Source organism: Thalassophryne amazonica, unplaced genomic scaffold, assembly GCF_902500255.1.
Source record: "Thalassophryne amazonica unplaced genomic scaffold, fThaAma1.1, whole genome shotgun sequence".
Taxonomy (NCBI): Eukaryota; Metazoa; Chordata; class Actinopteri; order Batrachoidiformes; family Batrachoididae; genus Thalassophryne; species Thalassophryne amazonica.
Genome location: NW_022986323.1, coordinates 45,428 through 57,500, shown reverse-complemented (window position 1 = coordinate 57,500; position 12,073 = coordinate 45,428). Strand labels below are relative to the sequence as shown.

Genomic DNA, 12,073 nt, shown 5'->3' with positions numbered 1-12,073 from the left:
CAGAGTCGAAGCCGCTTTTTTCTTTTGTGGAACAACGTGTGATTAGTTTATTTGACAAAAAGCCCGCTTGGGTTGTAGTGCGCACATTTTACAACTGCAGGATTTTAACACAAGAAGTCGTTCCATTTCCACAACATTAAACAAAATATACATCAAACTGTGAAATCGAGATCAGCAGCATTTTTCCTTTAAACCTGTAAAGGAGATGGTTTCTTTTGGTTTCTCTGTGATTTTCAGCCTGAGCTCTCTTTAAAATAAATAAATAAAGTAAACATTTTGATTTAAAAAATTCATGTTTGACATCATTTTTGTTTCAACAGAAAATCAAATTTGAAATGGCCAAAGGTTATTGTTTCAACAAAAATTAAAGATGACATTTTTGGGGGGATTTAATTGAATATTTATTTTAATTTAACCTTTTTTTAACCAGGTTAGTCCCATTGAGATCGAGATGTCTTTTGCAAGGGAAACCCTGGCAATTATAATGTTTCCAGTTCACCTAACCTGCATGTTTTTAAGTAACTGATTATCAGCATTATTGTTAAAGTTTAAATAAATTAATAAATTAATTAATAAACAACAACAACAGCTAAAAACACTTAACATGCACTTAACAGTCACTCAAAAAAAAAAAGCTAAAAAACACGAACATTTATCTACAGACTACAGAAGACACTTAAACATGTTTTTAAAAAACATGTTTTCCTTCCCACTGTAGCCAAGTGCTTGCTCACAGGGGGTCGTTTTGACCGTTGGGGTTTTACATAATTATTGTATGGCCTTGCCTTACAATATAAAGCGCCTTGGGGCAACTGTTTGTTGTGATTTGGCGCTATATAAAAAAATTGATTGATTGATTGATTGATTGATTGATTGATTGAAAGGGAAGAACTGATCACCGGCGTCTTTATTAATTTAAGACAATTTGCAGTTGTTTTCATTTTTTGTAATATTTTCGGCACAAATAATGACATTTTAACTGAAGGGACAGTCTTAACATGATGCTTCCCATAAAATAAAGCGATTATTTCCGCTCTTTTAATGTGACATCAAATGGATGAAGACGATCACTACAAAAAAAAAAAAAAAAACCTTTCAAGCTGCGCTGATTTAATTCATCGATGTGTTTGTGATTTTGGAAGCGTGTCGATCACAATCACGTGTGAGCGCGTGAGTGTTAAACGAATCACTGAGACAAGCCGCCTTCCTGCCGATAAACCGTTAACAGGCCGTTAACAGGCCGTTAACGGGGGGTTAATTGGCCGTTATCTGTGTGATCCGTGATAACGCGTCCGTCTGGAAAAGGTGCTGAATGTAAACACCGCGTGCACGATCATCCGATCCGACCTGAAGTTACACATTTAAGTGCTCACCATATCCCCAACGTTTACTGAGTTAAACAAAACCGTCTCTTTTGCACTTTATTGCGTTTAATGTGCCTTTTCTTTTCTTTCATTTCCTTTTCTTTTTTGTCATTAGTGGTTCTAATGAAAAACACATTTCTTTGGGAAAAAGCTATATATTATTCTTAATTATATTACCTTGTATTCTAAAAGTTTTCAGTGTGTTGAGCTATTTCTTAATGAACTAAAGTAAAAGCAAAACGAACTCATTCCCTCCAAAAATCAGCAACAGAAAAATAAAAACATTTTTACAGAGATTATCAACATAACGGTATTTTTCAATATATAGTTCTGATGACGCAATCACACAAACAAAATGTAATTGATGATAGCTGACGAGTTGTATAACAATTGATCTATTTTGGCACCTTATTATTATTATTATTATTATTATTTGTGGATTGGCGGGACGAGGCCCCGTGCGCGCGCGCGCGCGGCCTGACTGTAACTGTCAGATTAGGACGCCGTCATTATTGACACGTCGATTAATCGGATTACTCCACAGCGGCACAGTCTGTTAAAATCCGCAAACAGTACGGATTATCTTAATTGAATTAATTCTGAATACACAGCCATGCTCAGCGCTGATCCCAGAGCAGCGCCGCTCCGCCGTGACGTCACCGGGGCATAAAAGCGAGCCGGCCCTCGGCTGGTTCCGTTCGAACGTCAGTCCACTTCGCCGAGAGGAAGCACGGGCGCTGTCCTCGCCATGACGCATTTTTAACGAGTTCCCTCCCCACGGATCTGAGTCCGCCTTCTCTCAGTCCACGTCCGACGCCACCGTTAACCGTTAGAGAGCCGTTAGTGAGCGCGCGGTGTGAGATGCCCGCCGGGATGTTCAGCATCGACAGCATCCTGTCCGCTCGGCCGAGCTGCAAGGAGCCGCTGCTGCTGCACCGGAGCGGCCCGGTGGTTCTGCCCGCCGGCCTCACGGACTCTCTGTACGCCGACTACAGCGGACTCTACTCGTCCACGTGCGGCCCCTCCGCCGCCGGGGTCCAGCCTCTGGGCGGCACCGCCATCGGATATAACGGCTACTACTACGGCCAGCTGCACGTGCAGCGGGCGGGCGGGGGGCCGCCGTGCTGCGGCTCGGTGCCCGGCCTGAGCCCGCAGCAGTGCCCGTGCATCCCGGCAGGTAGGAAGGCCCGAAAGTTACCGAACCGCCTCAGCCCGGTTCACACTCAGATCCGTTCAGACCGTTTTGTTAAGTTTGTTTGAACTGCTTCATTTTGCGCAGTAAACACGTGGGAATTTAACTAATTTAAGCACAAATTTATTCCAGTTGTGATTTATTCACGCAGCGCTAAAATCTTTGTCCTCGCGTGGGGACGCAGAGTGGGTCGTCATTTATTTGTTTTACGAACTTGCTGCGGTTTCACTCGCGTGAATTACATCCCGCGTGTTTTTTTTTTTTTTTTCCTCTGCCACGGTTTTAGGGTAAAATTACACAAATGTTAATCAATAAATAAATAAATAAATTGATGCAGTTGTTTTGACTTTTCGTGTTCTGTGCACGGTTTTCTTCCCGCTCCACACGGACCCACGCGTGACTGTTCTTCCGCCCCTGCAGGCTACGACGGTCCGGGCTCGGTGCTGATCTCTCCGGTTCCGCATCAGATGGTGTCCTACATGAACATGGGCGGCCTGTCGCACACCGAGCTGCAGCTGCTCAACCAGCTGCACTGCCGCCGGAAGCGGAGGCACCGGACCATCTTCACGGACGAGCAGCTGGAGGCGCTGGAAGGCCTCTTCCAGGAGACCAAGTACCCGGACGTGGGCACGCGGGAGCAGCTGGCTCGCAAGGTGCACCTCCGCGAGGAGAAGGTGGAGGTCAGAGCCGCTCTCACCTTTACTGTTATTATTATTATTATTATTATTATTATTATTATTATGACCTAAAAACAATCGTATTAAAAAGCGGCATATTACAAATTATCTTTGAGGGTTATTATTATTATTATTATTATTATTATTATTATTATTATTATTATGACCTGAAAACAATCTTATTAAAAAACGGAAATTACAAATGATGTTTGAGGGTTATTATTATTATTATTATTATTATTATTACCTGAAAACAATCCTATTAAAAAGCGGAAATTACAAATGATCTTTGAGTGTTATTATTATTATTATTATTATTATTATTATTATTATTATTATTATTATGACCTGAAAACAATCCTATTAAAAGCGGAATATTACATATGATCTTTAAGGGTTAATATTTTATTATTATTATTATTATTATGACCTGAAAACAATCTTATTTATTTCCTTCCCACTGTCGCCAAGTGCTTGCTCACAGGGGGTCGTATTGACAGTTGGGGTTTTTCTGTGATTATTGTATGGCTTTGCCTTACAATATGAAGCGCCTTGGGGCAACTGTTTGTTGTGATTTGGCGCTATATAAATAAAAAGCGGAATATTACAAATGATCTTTGAGAGTTATTATTATTATTATTAATTTTCTAATTGTTAATATTAATGATAATCTTTAGAAATTTACCTTCTTTTAAAATTTAAATCAAGTTTTCTATTCTCCAGAAATAAGCAAATTAATTTGAGTATATTTAGTTTAATCTTTTAATGAAAATTTAGCGTCAGTTTTTCGTCGCAGAGTTTTTTCAGTCACATTTTTTTAATTATATATTTTTATTTTATTTTTATCTTGTCTGATGTCGAACGTGTAATTACAAATGTAAAGTGAATCAAACACTCCTCTTGTCGGACGGCAGGTTTAAAGTGCTCACGTGATGACGTCAGAGTTTTTCTACCTGTCAAATTAAACATATACGCACGCGCAGCAAACAAAGACGCACTAAACAATTACAAGAAAACCGTCATATTTTATGAATGATGGATTAGAGGCGTCATGACAACGTTTATTGATTATATTTTATTGATCATTTACTTAATGAGCTGACTGATTCTTTTCACTGTGGATCAGAATTTTTTAATACTCCGCATTTTTTGGGATTCTTAGTGTGCCTTTATTAATTTGTTTTTTAGTCAACATAAATCGATATAAGGACGCTTTAATTAGACATATTTTGTGATTGTTTACACCGCTGTCTGTGTGTCTCTTCCTGTCCGTGTCCCTGCCTGTGTGTCTCTCTGTCCGTGTCCCTGTCTGTCCATTTTGTTATTGATTGATACTGGCTATACAATCTTGAGATTTTTTTTTTTTTTTGCTTTTTCAGTTTATTTCCTCTTTGCTGAATGTGGATTTAAATGTATTCATTTATTTATATTTTTTTTAGGGCATGGTGATGTAACTCTTTCTCCTCCTTCTCCGTGTCCCTGATCGTCCACTTTACAGAGATCAGGGCTCTTTGTGTCACTGTTTTTTTTTTTTTTTTAAATCTGTCCAAGAGTTATTATTATTATTATTATTATTATTATTATTATTATTATTATTATTATTATTATTATTATTATTATTATTTTCTTATAACGGGTTGACTTTCGGTTGGCTGGCTGTGTTTTTTGTGGGCTTTGTTGCGGTGTGACTCCGGCTTTGATGACGTGTCCATATCGAAGGACTGATTGATGACGTTGCTGTGTGTAGGTGTGGTTCAAAAACAGACGCGCTAAGTGGAGGAGACAGAAAAGATCTTCGTCGGAGGAGTCGGAGAATTCTCAGAAATGGAACAAAGCCACCAAAGCGTCCGTGGAGAAAAGTGAGCAGACCAAAAGTGACGTGGAATCGGACTCGTGATGGCCCACGCGCGGCACGGGCCATGTTGCACAGATGTAAATATACATGTTGTTGTTGTTGTTCGCTATTTATGTTTAATTTAACTGGTTTCAGATGTTACACGCCTTTGATGTCTGAATATATATGTGATATTTTTTAATCATATGTAAGTTCTTCAATGTAAAGTCGCTGCAGACGTTTTTACTTTCTCAAAGATAAGAAAACCTACTTAAAATGACTGAATATACATTAAATATAAATCAAACATCAAAATCTTGTCTGTTATTTTTGTAGTATCTGTTTGTTTTTTTATTTTTACTTTGGAGGTACACAGACGTTCTGTGACGTCACTTATACATTTAAAAATATATTAACATTTTTCTAAATCGTGTGACGTAAAATAAAACGTTATTAAAATTTGTCTTAAATTTTTATGAAAGGTAAAGAATTGTTTAAATTACTATTAAAGCTTACATTCAGTCTTCTTGTTTAACAGCAAGCTTTACAATAAGTAATGTTTTAGTTATGATTTACTTACAGATTATTAAAGTAAAATTACTTTGGTTGAAAATAAACAACGTAATAAATAATCATAATTTGTTAAAGCTGACAGTTTTTTGGTCGAAGATGAGTGGGTGAGCGGTGTGAAAATTTTCTGATTGGTTGATAGATACAGCTGCTCAGTACTCTTATTTTTATGTCATACTGTAATTTGAATTAATGCTGTCATGTGAATTAAAATGTTTTAAAGTGAATTTGAAATGAATCTTATTACGTAGTGAAGCTGTGGAATCAGACTGTATAACTTTAATGACGTGTTAATCAGAAATAATTATGATTTTAAAATAAAGATCAATTATCAGTTTGCATTTCATTAATCCTGCAATGTGGCTCCTAACAATCCAGTTAAATTACAACATCAGAATTGCAAAGGATTTGATTTGAGCCTTCTGAGAAAGCAGATTCTTAAAAAAAAAAAGAGTCTTTAAAACTGAGCAGTCGAGATTTTCAGGTCTGCTGATTGAAAGCATGAAAGAAGGAAACCACAACGTATTTGGTCAAAATAATTACTAAATTTAAACAGAGTGAAACAAATCGATGGACAATAATTTTGTCCCCGTGTGTCCAAATAAAATGATCATTAGGAGAGATGAATTTCAGTGACTCATTTAAAACATCACTAAGAAAAAAACATGAAAAATCAATCCAGAAGAATTCTTAGAAAATATTCAAACAAAAAGTTTGGGACTATGCAGGAATAACACTTATTTATTTCATTTTGGCACTTCTATTCCTCAATATAAGACAAGGAGGACCAATTAAAAAAAAGGAGAAAGATTTGGTCGTTTAGAAGTAAGAACGGTACTTTTCGTAATGCTGCTACGAACTCAGACCAGGTTGAAAATAACTCATCCGGTTCTACACACGTTTAGTGATTTTTATTTTATTTTTATTTCTGGATGACATCACATTGAAAACGAGTTGATGAACCACACAGCTATGCTACAAACACAGCAAATTAATTATAATCACACGTTAGATTTTTATGACGTTAGATGTAAATTTGAAAATTTAGTCCTTCACATAAAACTGAAAACAAATGTCTCCATGACTGAATAAAAATCCTGATATTTTCTGTCGTTTAGTGAGTTTTTGTTCCCACTTGATTTATCGTTTATTTGATTGACATTAAATGGTTTATTCACTTTATTCTGTTTGTTTAATATTTCACTTTGGTCACTTTATTAAATATATTTTTAAAGATTTTTTGAGAAAGAAGTGTGACTTTGTTTATTGTGACTTCAAGTCATAAAATAATAATAATAATAATAATGTCTCAAGAAGCAGCTAACTTTGGTCGACCAGAGAAAAATAAGCATTAGTTCTTTTGACAGTGCAGTGCTCAGCTGTATTTCAAAGTTACATAAGTCTTTTTAAAATCCACATTGACTGGTGAATAAAAAAAGATTAGTGCTATCCTCTGAAGTAGAGCAGCACTCACTAAAGCTCAGACTTTGGCCGCCTGAAGAATATTATGATTCTGACAGGACTGAATTTTCTACAGAAACCAGACGCACAAGACTTGTGTCAGAGATCACTGTAATCCACCAGACCTGGATCTGTGTCTCAATCTGAAGACAACCAGCAGACATTTATTTTAAGATTTGTCCCATACATTGGAGTTATTGGCATAAATGCAAAGGTCAGTGAAGGTCAAACTCAGTGTCCTACAACCACCAGTTTATTAAAAATTAAAATTCTAGAGGGCCTGAGGTCCCGATGCCCACAGGCCGGGGGTGCCAGCACTTATTCAATTCAATTTTTTTTTTTTATATAGCGCCAAATCACAACAAACAGTTGCCCCAAGGCGCTTTATATTGTAAGGCAAGGCCATACAATAATTATGTAAAACCCCAACGGTCAAAACGACCCCCTGTGAGCAAGCACTTGGCGACAGTGGGAAGGAAAAACTCCCTTTTAACAGGAAGAAACCTCCAGCAGAACCAGGCTCAGGGAGGGGCAGTCTTCTGCTGGGACTGGTTGGGGCTGAGGGAGAGAACCAGGAAAAAGACATGCTGTGGAGGGGAGCAGAGATCGATCACTAATGATTAAATGCAGAGTGGTGCATACAGAGCAAAAAGAGAAAGAAACAGTGCATCATGGGAACCCCCCAGCAGTCTACGTCTATAGCAGCATAACTAAGGGATGGTTCAGGGTCACCTGATCCAGCCCTAACTATAAGCTTTAGCAAAAAGGAAAGTTTTAAGCCTAATCTTAAAAGTAGAGAGGGTGTCTGTCTCCCTGATCTGAATTGGGAGCTGGTTCCACAGGAGAGGAGCCTGAAAGCTGAAGGCTCTGCCTCCCATTCTACTCTTACAAACCCTAGGAACTACAAGTAAGCCTGCAGTCTGAGAGCGAAGCGCTCTATTGGGGTGATATGGTACTACGAGGTCCCTAAGATAAGATGGGACCTGATTATTCAAAACCTTATAAGTAAGAAGAAGAATTTTAAATTCTATTCTAGAATTAACAGGAAGCCAATGAAGAGAGGCCAATATGGGTGAGATATGCTCTCTCCTTCTAGTCCCCGTCAGTACTCTAGCTGCAGCATTTTGAATTAACTGAAGGCTTTTTAGGGAACTTTTAGGACAACCTGATAATAATGAATTACAATAGTCCAGCCTAGAGGAAATAAATGCATGAATTAGTTTTTCAGCATCACTCTGAGACAAGACCTTTCTGATTTTAGAGATATTGCGTAAATGCAAAAAAGCAGTCCTACATATTTGTTTAATATGCGCTTTGAATGACATATCCTGATCAAAAATGACTCCAAGATTTCTCACAGTATTACTAGAGGTCAGGGAAATGCCATCCAGAGTAAGGATCTGGTTAGACACCATGTTTCTAAGATTTGTGGGGCCAAGTACAATAACTTCAGTTTTATCTGAGTTTAAAAGCAGGAAATTAGAGGTCATCCATGTCTTTATGTCTGTAAGACAATCCTGCAGTTTAGCTAATTGGTGTGTGTCCTCTGGCTTCATGGATAGATAAAGCTGGGTATCATCTGCGTAACAATGAAAATTTAAGCAATACCGTCTAATAATACTGCCTAAGGGAAGCATGTATAAAGTGAATAAAATTGGTCCTAGCACAGAACCTTGTGGAACTCCATAATTAACTTTAGTCTGTGAAGAAGATTCCCCATTTACATGAACAAATTGTAATCTATTAGACAAATATGATTCAAACCACCGCAGCGCAGTGCCTTTAATACCTATGGCATGCTCTAATCTCTGTAATAAAATTTTATGGTCAACAGTATCAAAAGCAGCACTGAGGTCTAACAGAACAAGCACAGAGATGAGTCCACTGTCTGAGGCCATAAGAAGATCATTTGTAACCTTCACTAATGCTGTTTCTGTACTATGATGAATTCTAAAACCTGACTGAAACTCTTCAAATAGACCATTCCTCTTCAGATGATCAGTTAGCTGTTTTACAACTACCCTTTCAAGAATTTTTCCTGGATTCTTGGGGCGCCTTGGGGCAACTGTTTGTTGTGATTTGGCGCTATATAAATAAAATTGATTTGATTTGATTTGATTCTGCAGCATGAAGTGGATCAGAGTCTGTGACTTCACCTGAATGGGACTCCAGGCTGGAACCCAGTCCCAGCTGAGTGGACTGGGAGAATGCAGATAGGCAGTGTGACTGGGAATCAAACCCACGTTCTAAATACTGGAAAGCCAACTCTATATCCTGCTGAACCACCTGATCTACATTAAAAAACAAATGAAGAAGATAACTTATAGCTTAGTCTAATATACTGTATATATATATATATATATAAAATAATAAATTACATTTAACTGACCCTTCGGCTGCTCCCTTGTTTGCACTCGGGGTCGCCACATCAAATCCAATGTGGATCTGCATGTTGAATTGGCACAAGTTTTACGCCGGATGCCCTTCCTGACGCAACTCCACATTACATGGAGAAATGTGGCAGGGGTGGGATTTGAACCCGGAACCTTCTGAACTGAAACCAAGCGCATTAACCACTTGGCCACCACCCCTAATATTCCTTAATATGACTGTTCATGTTTAACTCAAACACCCAAACATTAAGTAACAGCAGCATTCTTGTAAAATAGCACGGGTTTCATGTGAAAAAGATGCAAACGGTTTTCTGACTTTGACGTGTGAAGAATAAAGCTGTAGCTCTGTTCTTCATGACGCTGTGATTCCTGAACGTTCTTCGAGAAATAACAGCAGAAGCTCTGCGTTCTGAAGGAGACCATGTTGTGAGCCTGCAGCATGGATGCTGAGTCTGTGTCCAGAGGTGAAAAAGAAGTCAGCAGGCTACCACAGAGCTTTCTGCTGTGTGCTCCTCTTAGGAGCCGAGGCAGTTCTGTGTTGTGGATGTGGTGATGCGTGGTGCTAATGCATGCTCTGTGACTTCAGCATCAAGCGTTAGCACAGCACCTGATGCTACCAGTCATAGACTTGGACAGTTTGTCCATAATTATGTAGTTTAATTTTTGTATATTGTAATTCTGATCACTTCAATTTCAATTTATTTTCATTCATATAGTGCCAAAGCACAACAAAGTTGTCTCTAGGCGCTTTACACATGTAAGGCCTAATCTTACCAACCCCCAGAGCAACAGTGGTCAAGAAAAACTCCCTCTGAGGAAGAAACCTCAAGCAGACCAGACTCAGAGGGGTGACCCTCTGCTTGGGTCATGATACAGACATAAATTACAGAACAATTCACAAAATGAATAGACAGGAAAAACCAATATCGTTATTGATTCATTGATATTGCAAATGATCAATATTGTTATTATTATTATTATTATTATTATTATTATTATTATTACTATTATTATTGACATGAAATACAACACAATATGGAGTACTTTATTTTGAAAATGGCCCAGCATCATGATGCTGTTCATCTGTTGACTTGTTGTCTGTCTCAATCTGCTCCATGCACATGAAAAATGTATATATGTAATTCATTAAGATGTAAACTATTTACATAATCAATCCCATACTTTGTGGTTGATTAAAGACCCATCCACCTAAATTCTTCTTATTATTTTTGTTTAAACCAGGCACAGTAGTCAGAACCAAGGGATCAATACTGATATTGTTATTTATATTAATAGTATTCCTTCCGCCACATTTAAGAGCATCTAAATATTTATTTATTTGTGGTGGTGGCCAAGTGGTTAATGCGCTTTGTTTCAGTTTAGAAGGTTCTGGGTTCAAATCCCACCCCTGCCACATTTCTCCATGTAATGTGGAGTTGCGTCAGGAAGAGCATCCGGCGTAAAACCTGTGCCAATTCAACATGCAGATCCACCTTGGATTTGCTGTGGCGACCCCGAGTACAAACAAGGGAGCAGCTGAAGGGACTTACTTTTGAGTAGTAACTTGTGATTAAAGACAAACTTACTATGTGATTAGTGATGTTAATTATATATTCAGCTCGGCTTCCAGTCTCCCAAGTATTACAAATGTTTATTAAAAAACCCCAAGAAACAAACTATTTCAAACCTGTTTGTTTGTTTGCTTGTTGTTGTTTTTTTCACTTCTTCCTCCTCTCAGGTATTTTTACTGACAGAGTTCATATCAGCAAAGGTCAAGGTCTTTGAGGTCAAACCTCAAACGTTTCATTGCAATTTTGGAATTGCTCAGGTGAGGTCAGACTAGACAGATGCCAGTCACTGGGGTCAGATCAGACAGATGTCAGTCACTGGGGTCAGATCAGACAGATGTCAGTCACTGGGGTCAGATTAGACAGACGTCAGTCACTGGGGTCAGATCAGACAGATGTCAGTCACTGGGGTCAGATCAGACAGATGTCAGTCACTGGGGTCAGATCAGACAGATGTCACTCACTGGGATTAGATCAGACAGACGTCAGTCACTGGAGTCAGATTAGACAGATGCCAGTCACTGGGGTCAGATTAGACAGATGTCAGTCACTGGGGTCAGATCAGACAGATGTCAGTCACTGGGATTAGATCAAACAGACATCAGTCACTGGGGTCAGATTAGACAGATGCCAGTCACTGGGGTCAGATTAGACAGATATCAGTCACTGGGGTCAGATCAGACAGATGTCACTCACTGGGTCAGATCAGACAGATGTCAGTCACTGGGGTCAGATCAGACAGATGCCAGTCACTGGGGTCAGATTAGACAGATGTCAGTCACTGGGGTCAGATCAGACAGATGTCACTCACTGGGATTAGATCAGACAGACATCAGTCACTGGGGTCAGATTAGACAGATGCCAGTCACTGGGGTCAGATTAGACAGATGTCAGTCACTGGGGTCAGATCAGACAGATGTCACTCACTGGGATTAGATCAGACAGACATCAGTCACTGGGGTCAGATTAGACAGATGCCAGTCAGTGGGGTCAGATTAGTCAGATGCCAGTCAC

At 38.8% G+C, this 12,073-nt stretch overlaps 1 protein-coding gene across 1 annotated transcript; it reads left to right on the top strand.

Annotated features, from left to right (window-relative positions):
• The first annotated feature begins 2,087 nt into the window (after positions 1-2,087).
• On the top strand, positions 2,088-5,376 carry gsc (goosecoid). The gene is made up of 3 exons (XM_034165584.1): positions 2,088-2,541; positions 2,977-3,236; positions 4,981-5,376. Exons 1-3 carry the CDS (start codon positions 2,226-2,228, stop codon positions 5,128-5,130), a joined length of 726 nt encoding a protein of 241 aa, XP_034021475.1. The 5' UTR covers positions 2,088-2,225; the 3' UTR covers positions 5,131-5,376.
• Positions 5,377-12,073: the final 6,697 nt, after the last annotated feature.

What these genes read in the sequence shown, in the direction of transcription:
- gsc (XM_034165584.1), top strand. Translation starts at nt 2,226, where the DNA reads ATGCCCGCCGGGATGTTCAGCATCGACAGCATCCTGTCCGCTCGGCCG. An exon ending in GTGCCCGTGCATCCCGGCAG is followed by an intron (nt 2,542 to 2,976) that starts GTAGGAAGGCCC and finishes CCGCCCCTGCAG; the next exon opens with GCTACGACGGTCCGGGCTCG. An exon ending in TCCGCGAGGAGAAGGTGGAG is followed by an intron (nt 3,237 to 4,980) that starts GTCAGAGCCGCT and finishes TGCTGTGTGTAG; the next exon opens with GTGTGGTTCAAAAACAGACG.